Source organism: Hyla sarda, chromosome 7 (assembly GCF_029499605.1).
Source record: "Hyla sarda isolate aHylSar1 chromosome 7, aHylSar1.hap1, whole genome shotgun sequence".
Classification (NCBI taxonomy): Eukaryota; Metazoa; Chordata; class Amphibia; order Anura; family Hylidae; genus Hyla; species Hyla sarda.
Window position 1 is genome coordinate 74855445 of NC_079195.1, and position 18324 is coordinate 74873768.

Consider the following 18324-nt stretch of genomic DNA (forward strand, 5'->3'; position numbering starts at 1 on the left):
TCACTCCTCCCCCTACACCTCTTGTCCTGTCCGCGGCGAGCAGCAGCCCGGAAGTGAGTCTGGCCGCGCCCACTACTAACGTAAATCGCGACGTCGTACAGAATAAACTCCCGCTGCAAAATGGCGGCGGTGCCAGATGAGGCGAGTGAGTCGGTGAAGACGGAGCCCGAGCTCCTGGAGGATGTGAAGTCGGAGAACTTGGGCTGTAATGACAACGAAGATGCGGTGCTCGGCAACGGGAATGGGGTCTCCCCGAAGCCTCCGAGTCCCCAGGCTGCAGCCCCGGCAGCGGCGGCGATGGTCACCCCCCAGACGGGGAGCTCGGAGGTTCCGGACCGGCAGACTCTGCTGGCCGTACTACAGTTCCTGAAGAAGAGTAACCTGAAGGAGTCTGCGGACATACTGCTCCGGGAGGCGGGAATCCCAGACGGGGAGGACAAGGCGACCCTGAGCCCCGAGCGGCAGAGCGAGCAGGACGGCGCCGAGCAGACTCTGCTGAGCCGGGTCACTGCGGGGAGCGCGCCCCTCAACACGGCGCCTGGAGTGTCCGCCAACAGCGCAGGGGTGCTGGGGAAAGGTGAGACCGGGGACCCGTACACTTGTATCACGTCTCCCCGACCGGGGGCTCTCCGGCTGTTATTGTGGGGGCCGCTCACCTCACACCGGCCCCATACAGATACTCTACACACGTGTGTCACTTACTGAGGGGACGGGTCAGACTGTTGCCCTTAGCAACCAATCATAGCGCAGCTTTCATTTTGTCCTCTGGTTGTTATGGGCAACAGACAAATAGCTTCTCGTTTTCTCCAGTGAAGTTTTTGAATCCCCTTGTACATAATGGTAACTGTTCACACCAGTCATGGAAATGACACAACCAGTTATCAATACTTCCCATACTTTGTCGCATCCCGTACATAGAAATATTGACACTATTATGATGATGTTGCCTATGCCCCATATACAATGGTTACTAAGCATATGTGTGTATAGAATTCATATAGCCCAACAGAGGGACATCCCTGTACAAAGGATTTAGAATAACTTGTCAGCTGAGGCTGAGCTTGTAGTTTCGGGGCCCTGATGCAAATTCTGTGACAGGGCCCCATATGCCAATTATTGTACTGCTGTCTTATGGGGCAGATGTGCTTTGGGGCCCCCCTAGGCACCAGGGCCCCGGTGTGACTGCTACTTGTATAACTAGCCCCTGGATGTCAGCCCCTTATAAAACCAGTGACTCAGGTGACTTCTCATTCTGGCCCAAACTCCATGCCTTGTTCCAAGGACTACAGATTCCTTCCTACATGTATTTGGCTTCTCTTTTGCTGACATCCCCAGTAGGGATCGACCGATATCGATTTTTATTTTTTAGTACCAATATCGATAATCTGTGACCTTTTCAGGCCGGTAGCCGATAACTTATACCGGAATATCGGTATAGGTTATCGGCTATTTACCCGGCCCCGCAGAAGCCGCTTTTAAATCAATGAACAGCAGCGGCTTTTGCGGATGCAAGAGACCTCCGCGCCTCTCCCCCTGCCTGTCCTGGGCTCCTCCATAGTCCAACCACCATCGCCGCTGCCCCATAGCCTGCCCCATCCCCGGTTTTATAATTACCTGTTCCCGGGGTCTGCGCTACTTCTGGCTCCAGCTGTCACTGTGCGCATTGAGGGTGACGTCGCGTTGTGATATCACTCGTCATTGCGCTGCGCAGGATGTCGCAGGAGCCAGAAGTAGTGCGGACCCCAGGAACAGATAATTATAAAACCGGGGATGGGGGAGGCAATGGGGCAGCGGGGGAGGCAGTCTCTGTCCGGGGGGGGGCGGCAATTATCGGCAAGGTAATTGCCGATACTGATGTCCAAAATCATGGATAACTGCCGATAATATCGGCCAAACCAATAGTCGGTCGATCCCTAATCCCCAGCATCTAAATCTACAACCAGGTTTTTTCTGGCTGTTGCAAAACAGCTACTCCCAGCATGCCTGGATAGACTTTAGAAAACAATGATCTATAACACAAATCCAGATACCAAACCCTTAGGGTACGTTCTCACATGGGCAGATTACCTGCGGAAAATCCGCAGCGGATTTTGCTACCATTTACTTCAATGGGTCATCAGAAAATCCGCAATAGGCAGTTGCAGATCTTTGGACCCATTGAATTCAATGGTAGCAGATTATCTGCTGCGGATTTTATGCAGCAAATATGCTGCGGAAATTCTGCAGGTAAACCGCCCGTGTGAACGTACCTTAATAGTGTAAATTTGGGTATTAAAGGACATCTGCAGCGTGATTAACACTTATCCCCTATCCACAGGGTCGCGGGGGTCCGACCGCTGGGACCCCCTGTGATCTCCTGTATGGGGCCTCGGCTGTCCCGTGCAGGGGGTGTGCCAGCCGCAGCATGATGTTGCAGCTGGCACGCCTCCTCCCTACATCTCTATGGGAGATGCGGGGAGGCAGCGTTCGTGCCTCCCCCAATAGTACTGTATGGGGACAGGGAGGAGACGGGGCATCACCGTCGACCTCTAGGTTGACGCTACGTGCCTTAGCGCTCACTATGAGCGCTAATGGCGGTACCCTGTTAGGGTGATCGCGGGGGGTCCCAGTGGTCAGACCCCCCGCGATCAAACACTTATCCCCTATCTTGTAGATAGGGGATAAGTGTATATTGCGCTGCAGTTGTCCTTTAATAGTACACATAGTATTACTCACATAAATGTCACACAAGCATGTACTAAGCCAGTGTTTCCCAACCAGGGTGCCTCCAGCTGTTGCAAAACTACAACTCCCAGCATGCTGGGAGTTGTAGTTTTGCAACTGCTGGAGGCACCCTGGTTGGGAAACACTGTACTAAGCACTATTACCTATACACAATGAACTTATATAATACATATGTGGCTAGGCTACACAATCACACAGCCAAAGATAGCCGAGAAGCTGTCCCTGAACCACGCACATCACAGCTAATGCAACAGAATGATGGATTCTTAGCTGTGGCCACTTGCTGGTTGCAGTGTGACTCTACTCAATGGTCACAATAACTGTAATGTATTATAATCCATGGAGCCTCACAGCTGTCTGACTTAATGCTGAAGTCGCTGTGTAGCCCTAGCCTCTGTTGTATACGTACGCTGCGCACCCATAAATACTAATCTTGAGTGTATATACACATCTGCCCATGATTTATCGTTAAATCTGTTCTAAGGGCCCATTCACGCTACGGATTTTCCGAGCAGAATTTGACTTGGAAAATACGATGTAGCAGCAGTGTCCCTTTTTGTTTATTGGCATTCTGGTGCACCATTCACAATGCAGATGTTCCCCCCCCCCCCCCCCCCCCCCAATGAGAATTCTGGAACCGAGACTGCGCCAAAAGAACGTATTGCTACCTATTGAGACAGCACAGTCTTGTTTTGCTGGTGTCCGTGCCAGATGGTCTCTACCCGGATATTCTGTAGTGTGACTGTATGTACGTTACAATATACATAATGTTATCTCCATTATAGAAGTTTTTGCTAATGGCCATGCCCATTTAGGTATTTTTGATTGTCGTGTCAATATAGTTATTGCTTTGAGAAATCTGCAACTGCGGATTTTCAAATCAAATCTGCAGCGGGTGCGGTGTGTCTGAATGTTCCCAAGGGAATATTTTACACACCGATTTATTTGCATTGATTTTGTTTCAGCTACAACTCCTTTCTTTTGAATGGGACATTCACAGAAGTTTCTATAACAATTCGTTCATATGTAAATCCTTACAGCTGAATGCTGGGTGTTGTAGTTTTTCCACATGTTTGAGAGCAATGATGCTGATAGTATTAAAACTATATGGCAGACTTGAAGGGCCCTCCACTATTGGACATGCTTAATGGGATACCATTGAGAAGTTCTAATAAAGATGCATTACATCACTACTTTAGCATGTGGTCACAAATGTCTGTAGTGCTGAGGGCAGACACATCACAGCCAGTAACCAGGCATGTACAGTCATTGATAGTGGAGCCTCTATAGAGAGAGCTATATCACCCTTCCCCATTGGACAGGATGAATAAATGCTTGTTGGTCATTTTGGGTTAAATGTAGCATTTTTAATTTTTAATACAGATCTCCATGCAGAATAGTTTTACAAATGTATTTTATTTTTAGGTACACAGAATAACAATGCCCAAGATCAGCCGGATGTCAGCGCTGTTCTGTCTGCATACACCCAGCAAGGAGATCCAGCCCTATATGAGGAGTATTATAGTGGCCTGAAGAGATTCATAGAATCCGTCCTGGACTGTCATCGAGCTGAGCTGTCTCAGCTATTCTACCCCCTGTTTGTCCACATGTATCTGGAGCTTGTATACAATCAACATGAAAATGAAGCAAAATCATTCTTTGATAAGTGAGTAAAGTGGAAAGAGCTGTTGACATAGAGTACAGCGCTTCAGTGTGTCTGACAGGTCTATATAGATTAGTAAAGCAACAATGTGAATACTCGTCTGCTGGGCCTTTCAACTAGGGATCCATGGAACCCCTTTTCTTGTGAATAATTGGGGTCCACGAAGACAAATGTACACAGGGGGAGACTTATCATTGCCTTTTAGAGCATTTTCTTTGTCTGTTTTGGCGCAGTTCAGGCGCAAGCAGCATATTTAGTGACTTTTATGCGTATCTTGATATAGACAGTTTCACTCTTTTTTCCTACCCGTAGAACTTTGTCTTTTTGACCATACAGTGATCACATATTTATCATTTGCGTCTTTTGTCAAATGTAGCTATTTTGTGTGCAAAGGTACTTTTTTTAGGCGCAAAGCTACACCACCTACCAGTAGGCATGAGAATCATTTCTACCTTCCGCAATTCAACCTTTAACCTCTTGTGGACGACAGCGTCCCACTCCCCTTCTATGACACGCACTCAGGAGCTGAACGTGGGTCATAGCTGGATGGTCCTGGTGGCTATCTGCTACCAGGACCCATCTCTAATGCCAGACATCACCGATCACTGTGATGCCCGGCTTTAACCCCTAAGACACCGCAATCAAATTTGATTGCAGCGTCTAAAATGCAATTAAAAATGTCCCAGCAGCTCTGTGAAACTTAAACACCTAACCTGACACATTGAGGACCCGGGAAAGTGTCTACTTCCCCCTCTCAAGCGTCTAGAAAAAGTGTATGTGGTAGAGCTTTTCCCACCACAGCAGAGCTGTGCAAAATTCATCATTCTGCTGCTCCTTCTTGATAAATAAGATACACGCTAGTCAAACCCACCACCCAAATAAACATGGGGAAATGGCTCTACCGTAGACATTCTTTGATAAATCTCGCCCATAGTGTATATGTTTAACACTTTTTTTCATACACTTCACATGTACCACATAATTTGTGTGGTACAGATTGTGAACCTACCATAATTTTTAATTGACACTTCTAGTTTAAGTCAATGGTGTTAAGCATTCTAATGGAAACTTTATTCTAATTCATTGCATGGATCTTATGTACTCGCTTATGACAGGGATGTATTTAGATGTTTCCTTCCCGTTCCCATAATGACATGTAGAAAAGTATAGTGGCCATATAATATTTCTTTAAAATTTTCTGCCTTTTTCCAATTTCAAATAGATTTCATGGAGACCAGGAATGTTACTATGAAGATGATCTCCGCATTTTGGCCAGTCTCAGTAAAAAAGAGCACATGAAAGGAAATGAGACCATGCTTGACTTTCGGACAAGCAAGTTTGTCTTGAGAATATCTCGAGACTCTTACCAGCTATTGAAACGTCACCTACAGGAGAGACAGAATAATCAGATCTGGAGCATAGTACAAGAACATCTGTATATTGATATATTCGATGGCATGCCACGTAGTAAGCAACAAATTGATGCCATGGTTGGCAGCCTCTCTGGAGAAGCAAGAAGAGAGGCAAACAAAGTCAAGGTCTGTGCTACTATTAAGAGGGACAAGTGTATCAAATAGGATATTACCTAGACTTGTCTCAGCCTTGACTCTCACTAATATATTGTCATATTTTTTTTCCTTTTTAAGGTGTTCTATGGTCTTCTAAAAGAGCCAGAGATTGAGGTGCCTTTGGATGATGAAGATGAAGAAGGGGAAAATGAAGAGGGGAAGCCAAAGAAAAAGAAGCCCAAAAAAGATAATATTGGTTCAAAAAGTAAGAAGCAAGACCCTAATGCTCCTCCCCAGAATAGGTATGTGAATTAAAGCTTATCTCTTAAAGACTGCCCCTGTCTACATGTCCTATTAGGCTATGTGCACATAAACATCAAGTTAAATAGAAACAGATCAGAAAAAAATCGGTGTTAAAATAGATAATAAAAAAAAAATAAAAAAAATAGGCAGCATATTCACTTTAACTTATGTTCTAGCCTAGTCCAAAGTGGTGTGGTTTTTGTGGTTGCAAGATCTGCATGAATTAGTTTAGAAGCTTTATTGGTCAATTCAACATCCTTTTTAGCAAAGGATTGTATACATGCAACATCAAGCTCCATTAAGGGGAGCTCTGTTTGCGGAGTCCGTTCAAATGACATTCACCCAAATGCAAAATGGACACCTGATAAAACCCACGAGACCCAATTTAACCTCTTGGGATGCAGGGTGTACATGTACACCCTGATCCCGCTATATAAAGCAGGGTCATGCTGTGACCCTGCATCATATCGACTTGGTCCCGATGGCTAATGGTAGCCGGGGCTAATATCGGACATCACCGTGATGGTATTAACCCTTCAAACGCGGTGAGCAAAGCTGATGGCTGCGTCTAAAAAAAATAAGTGAGAGAAAATTCCCAGTCTATAGCTGTGGTCCCAATCAGCAAGGACACACGAGGAAGGTCCCTTACCTGCCTCCTCCGCGGCCGATCGGCGATTGATTGCTCCATGCCTGAGATCCAGGCTTGAGCTATCGACCCCCATATACTATGGGGCTATAACATTGCACAAAAAAAGTGAAAGTATTAAAAATTAAGTTATTAAATGTGATTTTTTTAACTCCTTCCCTAATAAGTTTGAATCACCCCCTTTTCCCATTTAAAAAAATATGTAAATAAAAATATAAACATGTGGTATCACCGCATGCGTGACTGTTGGAACTATAAAAATATATTGTTAATTAAACCACAAGGTCAATGGAGTACACGTAAAAAAATTCCAAAGTCCAAATTAGTGTCTTTTTGGTCACTTTTTATACCATAAAAAATCAATCAAAAAGTCAGATAAAAAAAAAATGGTACCGATAAAAACTTCAGCTCACGGCGCAAAAAAATTAGCTCTCATACATTCCCATATGTGGAAAAATAAAGTTATAGGGGTCAGAAGAGTACGGTAAATTTTTAAATAAGTTTTCGTGCATGCAGTTATGACTTTTTTTTCCAGAAGTACGACAAAATCAAACCTATATATGTAGGGTATCATTTTAATGGTATGGACCTACAGTATAAAAAGGTGTGATTTTTACAGAAAAATACACTGGGTAGAAACGGAAGCCCCCCCCCCCCCCCCTCTCAAATTGTTATATATCTTTTTTCAATTTTGTCACACAATGATTTTTATTTTTTTGCTGTAGATTTTTGGGTAAAATGACTCAATACAAAGTAGAATTGGTGTAAAAAAAGCAATCATATGGGTCTAAAGGTGCAAAATTGAAAGGGTTATGATTTTTAAAAGGTGAGAAGGAAAAACAAAAGTTCAAAACGGAAAAACCCTGAGTCCCCAAGGGCTTAGTCAGTGGGAGCCATTGTGCAATGGACAATCCAGTACAGATGTGATCACGGCCTTGGACAACGTACAGATGGCTCCCTGCTTGGGCCCCCTTGTGATCTATATATAGCTGAGTTACCATACAGTGAATCCCACTCTGGCAGAAAAGTCTGCCACTAATTTGACAAATACTATGTTTTACTGCAGCAGCCAAATGACTGGAAGCTTCCATCAGCAATAATAGCTTAGGTATGCAGTTTTTATGCCATAAGTTTGTAAGCTGTCTCCTTGCATCCTTTGATTCTATTATAAATGGGCACTGTCCGATACAAAACTTTTGATAAGTTGTAAAGCATGTATAACCAATAGGTTTTGCAATTGCTTTCATTAGAAAATTTTCAAACTGCCCCCCCCCCCCCCCGCCCCCCGCCTGCTTGGACACATACAAGTCCTGCTGTGTCCATGCATCATCACCTATGTCATGGACACACTTCCTTGACTGACAGCTGTGAGCGCAGGACTCACAGCTGGAGGAAAAATCCTCACTGTCAGCTTGTGTCCCGATACTGTCAGTGAGGACAAGCTGGGAGTTGTAGTTTTGCTAATGCTAGGGTAGATGTGAGCGGACAGCATACTGAGGGAGGGGGCGGAGACCTGCAGTGAGGCCACGCCCCTCCCTTTGAGAGGAATTCAGACTAGAGAGCTAAATTAAGTGTATTTTAAAAAAAATAGAGGTGCTAGACACAAGTTTAGATGTCCATGGTCAGGATTAGGTACGGAGTGATAATTTTTTTTTTTGATCTGACGGGTACGCTTTAACAACTATACTGTGTGTCTAGTAATGGAATATGCCATTACTTTCCAGAATATCTTTGGTGTAGACAAGTTGTGGTTAAGCATGGACAATTGCTTCACTATATAACTAAGAGCTATCAAAAATCTGAATGAGTGAGCAACGTTTGGACTTTCATGCTGCCACCTATTCTGTGAATTCTAAATGTATTTTTATCCAGCTTGCTATGTATTTTCATTGATTTAAGATTTTCATGCCACTAGGATTCCTCTCCCAGAGCTAAAAGATTCTGACAAACTTGATAAAATTATGATAATGAAGGAAGCTGCCAAGCGTGTGCGACTTGGTCCTGACTCTTTACCATCAATATGTTTTTACACGTTCCTCAATGCTTATCAGGTAGGTTGAAGGTATCTCTAGCTGTTCTGTATACGGTATGAAGCTAAAATGTTTGTAGACAATGTTCTATCTCTTATGCACGCAGGGTCTGACCGCGGTGGATGTTACAGATGATTCCAGCATGATTGCAGGAGGCTTTGCTGATTCAACTGTACGCGTATGGAGTCTGACACCTAAAAAACTACGCAGTGTTAAAAGCACAACTGGTAATAGTCTTAAAGGGAATGTGGCATCAAAAAATAGCCTATTGTTTAAATAAAGTCTTGTTAAACATTTTTTTTAAAGGTTTTTGGTGATGGTTTTAATTTTTTCTTCCATTTTTACCATCTGCTTTATAAAATCCTCAAATTCAGTTTTTCTTATGGCCTGTAATCCTTATAATCCCTGTTCTATACATATAATTTACCATCAGTGATCCTCCTGATCACACAGGATTACATTAAAAGGGGACAACAGAGCTCAACCATCCCATCCCTGTGGAATCTCCTCTGAACGTGTCAGAGGATGCTCAGAAAATGTTCCCTTTCTAGCTAATAGGTTCTGTGCTATTCCATTAGATTGGTCCATGCGGTTAAACGGCTCAGGTAAACTGTCCCCATTATGTGGGCAAAAATGAAGTTAAATAGAAACAGATCAGAAAAAAAATCTGTTAACAATAAAAATGGGTAGCATATTCACTTTTATTCTAACCTAGTCCAAAGTGGTGTGGTTTTTGTGGTTGCAAGATCTGCATGAATTAAGTTTAGAAGTTTTATTGGTTAATTTAACCTCCTTTTAGCAAAGGATTGTATACATGCAACAGTGATTGGAGAAAAGTAGACTGCACCTTACCTCCCGCATATCCTCTTCCCCCCCCCCCCCCCCTGCACCCACTTAACCCCAGGTGTGGCAGCCGTGCAAATATTCAGACATTTTAGTGATATTTAGTATGGTCCCTTCTGTAAATCACCTATTAGGTGAAGTGATTTTCACTTTTTATTCTGACAGCTCAGGTAAATTACTAAATCTAAAACCATAAAACGCTGATCAGGTTCATTTGTAGGACTCCATTTGGTCAAGTTACAATATTGATTGGTTCCAGGACGACCATTGTATGTTGAAACCATTGTATGTTAAGACCAGAACTCTATGGATACCTATTAATTGGTTCTAAAGGCACCAAAATGTCATCCAAAAAATAGGAAAAAGTGAGAAAGAAAAATAAGTAGATAACGAATACAGATAAAGCTGTGTCAAAACAACTCTAAGCATGCCCGGACAGCCAAAGGCTGTCCGGGCATGCTGGGAGTTGTAGTTTTGCAACGGCTGGTGGCATCCTGCTTGGGAAACACTGGTCTATGTAGAGGACAGGAGCTTCTTCAGGATCCTATACAGTACACACAATGTCCTAAAAAAGTAACATGGAGCTGCCCCCACCTGGTCTCCAAAGGAGCAGCTAATCCTGGCACAGGCAAAGCATAGTACAGAACATGTACCTCTCTGGACTTTAGAGGGCGCTACCAGACACCAGTCTGTGCATACGCTTCAGTAATACAGGGGTTTTACCAGTGAATGCCCATTCTGATTGGTCAGTTCTTCTGGCCATTGACACGTTTCACAGATCTGGACTGTCTGTACATTGTATATTGAGTCTGGTTTCAACTTACAATGGTCCAGAAAAGACCATTGTATGTTGAAACTATTGTATATTGAGGCCATTGTAAGTTGAGGGATCACTGTACCTGTTTGAGTTACAAAATTTCATTTTTTTTTTTTTTTTTTTTTTGTAATCTTTCTTACTTTTCCTTATCAGATCTTAATCTGATTGACAAGGAATCGGATGATGTTCTTGAGCGAATTATGGATGAGAAAACTGCTAGTGAGATGAAAGTTTTATTTGGTCACAGTGGTCCTGTATATGCAACCAGCTTCAGCCCAGACAGGTGAGAGGAATTGTTTTTACAGACATGACTTGCATAGATAACACCATTTTAAACACCCCCACCCCCACCCCACGGTCTGTGCTGTTAACGCAATACACGTCTCTCATAGGAACTACTTACTATCCTGTTCAGAAGATGGCACTGTCCGGCTGTGGAGCCTACAGACCTTTACTTGCTTGGTAGCCTACAAAGGACACAATTATCCTGTATGGGATGCACAGTTCTCTCCATATGGTTATTACTTTGTTTCTGGAGGGCATGACAGGGTGGCACGGTAAGAAATGAAACTTAAAAATTTTAATCTCTTAAGGTCGCAGGGCGTACCTGTATGCCCTGGTCCCGGTATATAACGTGGGGTCACACCGTGACCCTGCGTCATACCAGGTTGGCCACGGTGGCTAATGAAAGCCGGGACCCTGGGCTAATAGGGTGTGGCACTGATCGTTGTGCCGCACACTATTAACCCTTTAGACGCAGCGTTCAAAGTTGATCGCTGTGTCTAAAATGAAAGTGAAAGCTTCCCAGTAGCTCAGTTCCGATCAGTTAGAACGCGAGCGGAGGTCCACTTACCTGCCTCCGTTGCGTTCGATCGGCGATCGACTGCTTCAAGTGAAAAAAGTTAATAAAGATAATTTAACCCCTTCCCTAATAAAAGTAAGAATCACCCCTCTTTTCCCATTTAAAAACTGTGTAAATATAATATGTGGTATCGCCGCATGCAGAAATGTCAACTATAAAAATATATCATTAATTAAATCGCACAGTCAATGGCGTACACGCAAAAAGTCCAAAATAGCGTATTTTTGAGCCCTCATATCGGCCCGTATGCAGAAATATAAGTTATAGGGGTCAGAAGACGACCATTTTAAACGTATACATTTTCCTGCATGTAGTTAGGATTTTTTTTATTTTTTTTTTGAAGTAATACAAAATCAAACCAATATAAGTAGGGTGTCATTTTAACCGTATGGACCTACAGAATAAAGAGAAGGTGTAACTTTTACCGAAAAATGCACTGCGTAGAAACGGAAGCCCCCAAAAGTTACAAAATGTCATTTTTTGTTCAATTGGATATTTTAGTAAAATGACTAATGTCACTGCAAAGTAGAATTTGTGGCGCAAAAAGTAAGCCATCATATGGAATTATATGTGCAAAATTCAAAGCGTTATGATTTTTTTAGGTGATGAGGAAAAAATGAAAATGCAGAAAACGGAAAAACACTTTAGTTAATGTAACTAAAACCTTTTTATTTACTGGTAAATCTCTATTATGGCGCATCGTGCTTCTAACTGAATAACAAACAAGTTGATTATCTCTAAGACAGTGTTTTGTAAAGTGTCTCCATTTAATGCAAAGCTACAACTCTCAGCATGCCTGGACAGCCATTGGCTGTCCAAGCATGCTAGGAGTTGTAGTTTTGCAACAGCTGAAGACAGTGGAAAAACTGCTCTAGGACCAGCTAAAGGGGTATTTCAGTAGAGGAAAAATAATTAAAAAAAATGAGACTGATGGTAGAGTTCACATGCTCAAACAGGGGACATGGGACCCCCATTCTTTTCATCAGTGGGGTTCCCAGAGTTTAGTGATTGCCTAGCCTGTTTATAGGCAATAGGTCATGTTCCTGGGGGGGGGGGGACCCCACTTTAATGTGTCATTAAGCAAAATATAAAGTCAGTTTTGTTTGGCCAGCACTACATGCATTGCTTTTAGTAGCACAAACATATACAGCTGAGATTTTTGAGAGATAGATTATATATAGAGAGAGATGATCCACTCAAGGATACAGCACTAACAGACAAGGTCCAGTAGATTGCAAGCTGTGGTCTTTATTGTCTACAGGAACACACGTGCAACGTTTCGGCTAGAAAGCCTTTTTTTTTTGTTTTGTTATATATACTTTTACCTAACTGCTTCCTCTTTTGTCACTTTAGCTTATGGGCTACTGACCACTATCAGCCACTACGAATATTTGCCGGCCATCTGGCAGATGTCATAAGTACTCGTTTCCATCCAAACTCCAACTATGTAGCCACTGGTTCTACAGACAGGACAGTAAGATTATGGGATGTGCTCAATGGGAACTGTGTGAGGATTTTTACTGGACACAAGGTAAAGTTTACTACTGCATAATGTGTAGTCTCTAAACTATACAAATACCACACTGTATCTTTAAAAGTAGACCTAGTGTATAAAACAGACCTTGCTGACATTTTAAGACCCGTGTAATGTTATATATTTTTTTAGTAGTGTTATTTTATTAAGGCGTTATTGATTGATCTTGCCTTTGGTTGTAATGACAATTGAAAACTTTAGAAACGAATTGATCTGCATTTTGTTTCCTTCTGCAGGGACCTATTCACTCACTGGCCTTTACTCCCAATGGAAAGTTTCTAGCCAGCGGCAGCTCGGATGCCAGAGTCTTGCTTTGGGACATTGGTCATGGTTTAATGGTTGAAGAGTTGAAGGGACATACAAACACAATCTATGCACTTAGATTCAGCCGCGATGGAGAGATTTTAGCATCAGGTATGTTAAGTATTAGTATGTACATTTGAGGCAAATGTAAAAAGAAATGCTGCAGTTTTCCACATTTAACCTTTCTCGAAAATTATATTTAGGTTTACCTTTTCAGGTGTGGCCTCTAGGCTAGGACTAGTTCTAACTTTTCTGCTGCCTTGGGCAAAAACCAGGAGTAATGATGCCCACCCTTGCCCCCCATTGAAAATTATAAGTGAGCGGATTACATGTAGATAATATTCAGAATATTAAAGTACCAGCATCATGCTCTGTAAACTTTTACCTCTCTGATAGTCATACAATCCTTTATTAGTGCATTCCCAGTCTTGACTATGTTCCGTTCTACATTTGTCTAGCTGTTATTTGCAGGTCATGGTGTCAGAGGGCAGAATGAGACACAAAGTAGTGCGTAGCAGAAGCAGCTAGACAGGATAACTTACAGCTACTCCTTGGAAAATGCTGCACCTTAGGGACTGCACTCTGCCGCTTGTAGTGAGAGCCTCATTTCACCTCATGGCAGAGCACTGATGTAGGGGGTTAAATGGCTGGGATCTGAGTTATCGCCAATGCTGGTCACTGACAACAGATGTTGGCTGCTGGCACCCTAGTGTATGGATTGGACTCTGTCAAGTTAGGTTATATGAAGCAGACATGTACATCTAATGTCTGGAAAGTTAGTTCTTTACACTTCAGTGCTAGGAGTAGGGTTTGAGTTATTGTAGCTTTGTCTTAATGAGCTAGTGGCACTCTGCATACCTCTTGGCATTACACTAAGCAAGTGTAAGCTTCTCCTGCACAGGCTATACCCCTCATGAAGACACTGAGCTAATCCGTTTTAGCTTGTTGTCCATAGGAGGCAGACCTCTCCTGCTCTACTGAATTTTTTTATTTCCCTTTTCAGGCAGTGGAGGTTTATCTTCTTACTTTGAGTATATTATGGAAGCCCTCACTGAATAGTTTCCCTAAAGGTTTCAGGAGTAGTACACTAGGCAGCATGCTGCACTGTCTTCCCTTAAATACAAGTCACTCAACCCCCTTCTCTGCTACCACAGATCAGAGAGTGCTGGTACATTACTCACTAAGAGTGGAAGGTTACTGAAGGGGGTACTCTGCGATGAGAGGGGAGGATTTACCTCTTTCCCTTGGTTGTCCCCTTTGTTTGGCAGGATTTTTTTTTGTGGTGGTGTCTAAAACCTTCGTGGTAAAATCCTGCAATCCTCTGGCTGTGGACGCGTTTGGTCCTTCCCTGGTCCACAGTTCGCCCTCCCTTACCTCTTCCTTCTGCTTCCCCTCCTTGCAAGGGAAGTGAGGAAGCTGAAGCCAGAAGGCGTTTCAGCAATTCTGGTGGGGCTTGATTGGCCCTGGTGCCTGTGGTTCGCCGACGTGGTTTTTCTCGTGGAGGACATTCCTATGCGGCTCCTGGATCAGCCCGACCTTCTCTTTCAAGGCCCCCTCTGCCACCCCAATTCACTGCCGCCACGCTTGACGGCGTGGCTGTTAGAAAAACTGTGAGCCTTTAGCACCGCAGTTTGTCATTTGCACCATGCTTCGGGCGCGTAAACTGCCCTCTGCCAGGATATATAGCTGGAAACGCGCTTGGCACTTAGTTTCTGCAGTTGTTGGTGCTTTTTCTTCCAGCGCCCCCTGGCTTCTGATCCTCATGTTTGCACCTTCCTTCAGGGTGTGGCACATGAGGCTTCTCCTTTACAGGTCTCCCACTCTGCCCTGGGTCCTGAATTTGGTTCAGTGCTTTGCAAAGCCAAATGCCTTCTATGATTTCTTCTTTCTGGCAAGCGTTTCCCCTTCCCAGCATAGGCCATGCCTTCTGCATCTGCTTCGAAGTTCATCCCTTTAGGTTGAGCCTCATTTTCCTCTGATTTCAATGATCTATTATCTGCCCTCTGTTTCTATGGCGGGTCTGTTTATGAATCTGCATGGCTATTTTGGCCTGAAGCACAGAAATTGCCCCCTTGCTTTGCCAGAATCCTGTTGGATCACAAGGCCGTCGGCCAAGCATCTTAGTCTCAATACAGGCCTTAGCATCCTAGGATGTTTTTTATTTAGATTTTTATTTTTTTCCTCTTTCTGCAGCATGGCTTACATCTTGCATCTTTTTGTCACCCCACCTGCATGAAGCGGGTGAGGAAATAAGGTTTTTGTTCTTGCCTGTAAAACTCATTCCTTGCGGCTTTCATCCACGGTGGTTTTTTTTTTGTCTTTTTTTTAAACTTAATTGGTCCTTATGTTGCTCCTACTGTTTGTGTACAGATTCACTCAGTTTCTACAGGAGGGGTATAGCCTGTATGGGATGAGCTAACACTTTTGCTTAGTGTCGTCGACCTATAACCAAAGTCTTATCCCTCAATGAACAAAGTATACATTTTACAGGTAAAAGCAAAAATCCAATTATTCTCCTATACCAATATCACTCTATAACATGCTATCTAGTTGAACATGTTCCTGTAACCTTGTCTGTATGTAATGTGGTAGCCCTTGGGGGTGGTGGATGGTAGGATGTTGGTATATGAGGGGTTAATATTAACCCAGTCACTCGTGACGCCAGGGTGAGGGCTGGTATGCTGAATCTATGTTCCGGCCTATCGCCGCCCTTCCCAGAAGCGATAGGTGCAATGAAATGACTGAAGGTCCACAAGCAGATTTAACTTGAACTTCAATAACTTTACTGCAGTGCTTGCAATATCAATACGTAATAAGTCTCTCAATACAGTTCTTTGGTTGCTTAGCGACTGTTAGAAGTTGCGGACCGTGCATAAGACTTATAGTCTCTGAATTTAGGGAATGATGTGCAGATCCCTCCGGATTTAGGGGAAATATTGAGTCCGGTGATGCTGCAGAGTGCTTAGGGGATGACACACTATAATTTATATCGTACGGCCGTTGCCGCAAGGCTCAGGCCTAACTCTCTGCGATTACTGCAACACAGGTCTTGCTTACTTGCTATCCCGGGAACAAGAGAGATAAGATGGCCGCCGCTCCCTTATGGGCAGGGCGATTTTGATTGGTCCGAACGTCTGCCACTCACCTTACATGGTGAGATGGGATTGCTTACGTCACAGGCTCCATGTACACTGTAGAACCAGAATGAGGCTTGGAACGCATCGCATGACCTGAAGGCCCTGCAATGCCGTAGAAACAAGTAATGAACCATTTACATACTGAAATAACACTATACATTACTTTATAGATAAATTAGTAATCTATAAACTATAATGGAGGCGAACTCACCAACAAAGACCACAAAGTCCTAGGGACTCTGGCTATGGGGACCTGAGATAAATAAGTACAGTGTGAAATGCGGTACTGGTACACCACAGTAAATTAACCAGAAGTCTTTCAATTCTGAGGTATAGGAAAGTACAGTATAGCCCCCCGTCCCACTTCTACTGGTGTTATAAATCCTTAGTAGAGATGAGCGAACTTACAGTAATTCGATTCGTCATGAACTTCTCGGCTTGGCAGTTGTCGACTTTATCCTGCATAAATGAGTTCAGCTTTAAGGTTCTCCGGTGGGCTGGAAAATGTGCATACGCTCCTAGGAGAGAGTCTCCAGCCTACCGGAGCACCTGAAAGCTGAACTAATTTATGTAGGATACAGTCAGTAAATGCCGAGCCGAGAAGTTTGTGATGAATCGAATTACTGTAAGTTCACTCATCTCAAATCCATAGTATAGCTGTTCTCATGAACACAAAGACTGACAAACAGGTGCATAGGAAGAATAGATCAGTTGCCCATAGCAACCTATCAGATCATACTTTTTAAAAAGCCTTTGAAAAATGAAAGGAGTCTGGTTGCTATGGACAACTGCACCACTCTTCCTCTACACAGGTCTTGATAAATATCTCCTTAACTCCAGCTTTAAGGCTCGTTCACACAGGTGGATTATCTGCGGAATTGACCTTTTTTCTATTGATTTATTTTTTTTTTTTCTCAAATTCTAGGTTCTATGGATAATACAGTCTGTTTATGGGACGCAATAAAGGCTTTTGAAGATTTGGAAACTGATGACTTTACAAGTGCTACAGGCCATATAAACTTGCATGAAAATTCCCAAGACTTGCTGTTGGGCTCTTATTTGACAAAGTCTACCCCTGTTACCCATCTTCATTTCACAAGAAGAAACCTCTTACTGTCTGCTGGAGCATATAGCCCACAGTGAATGCATGTACTTTAAGGCTAATGCAAGAAAAAAAAAATCATCAGTCACAAATATTAAGCCAAGGGCAACATCCAGCTTATGCAATGAAGCTACCAAATGGCATTTACATGTCAATTTCAGCAAGATCGTCTTGCGTTTACAGCACTACCTTGGTTTCACTAGGGCCTGACTTTATGTGAAAAAACTGGTGCTGTGATTGATGAGCACTGAGTGCTTGTGTACACACAACTGCATCAATAGGACAAATACTGAATCAGCAGTGGTCTTGGATTTTAGGAGGTATAAATAAGTTGGTCTTAGTCTACTGCACCAGTAGATCAGATGTAGTGGTAGGAACAATCCTTCAGAGCCTCCTTTAAGTTACATGATTGGAAGTGCCTCATACAACTGTGCTATCTTAACATTGATTTCAGTGGTGCTGGAGAATGGCTTTGTGGAGTTTCCCTTTAAAGAAGCAGTCCAGTGCTGAAAAACTTAGGATAGGGGATAAGTTTCAGATTGTGGGGCGATCTCCTGTATGGGGCCCCGGCAGCCAGCGGGAAGGGGATGTATTGACCACCGCACGAAGCGGCAGCTGACATGCCCCCTCCTCAATACAACTCTATGGCAGAGCCATAGTGCTGTATTGACGGGACGTGTTGGCCACGGCTTTGTGTAGTGGTCGACACCTGCTATCTGGCCAGCGAGCCTGGCCCCTGTACAGAAGATCGCGGTCGCACCCCCTGCAATCTGAAATGTATCCCCTTTCAGCACTGCATTACGCCTTATAAAGGAAATCTGTCATCAGTATCACCCGCACTAACCTACCATA

General features: G+C 43.5%; 2 protein-coding genes across 6 annotated transcripts in view; one reads left to right on the forward strand and one right to left on the reverse strand.

Annotated features, from left to right (window-relative positions):
* PCGF6 (polycomb group ring finger 6) overlaps positions 1-707 on the reverse strand; it is a 49421-nt gene extending 48714 nt beyond the window's left edge. The window contains exon 1 of one of the 5 annotated variants that reach the window (XM_056529670.1): positions 657-707. The gene's annotated coding sequence lies outside the window, so the exon portion shown is untranslated. Of the gene's footprint in view, positions 1-18; positions 98-381; positions 537-656 lie in introns of those variants that run through there. The other 4 variants (XM_056529669.1, XM_056529673.1, XM_056529668.1 and 1 more) reach the window with 4 other exon arrangements.
* Positions 28-18324, forward strand: TAF5 (TATA-box binding protein associated factor 5). Its single transcript, XM_056529666.1, has 11 exons — positions 28-577; positions 4150-4390; positions 5610-5925; positions 6034-6197; positions 8760-8895; positions 8981-9101; positions 10688-10817; positions 10927-11091; positions 12750-12927; positions 13167-13344; positions 17296-18324. The coding sequence occupies exons 1-11, from the start codon at positions 121-123 to the stop codon at positions 17511-17513; spliced, it is 2304 nt and encodes a 767-aa protein (XP_056385641.1). The 5' UTR covers positions 28-120; the 3' UTR covers positions 17514-18324.

Coding starts and splice junctions, on each gene's coding strand:
- TAF5 (XM_056529666.1), top strand. CDS start 121: ATGGCGGCGGTGCCAGATGAGGCGAGTGAGTCGGTGAAGACGGAGCCC. Junction 6,198..8,759: donor AATGCTCCTCCCCAGAATAG/GTATGTGAATTA, acceptor TCATGCCACTAG/GATTCCTCTCCCAGAGCTAA. Junction 11,092..12,749: donor GGGCATGACAGGGTGGCACG/GTAAGAAATGAA, acceptor TTGTCACTTTAG/CTTATGGGCTACTGACCACT.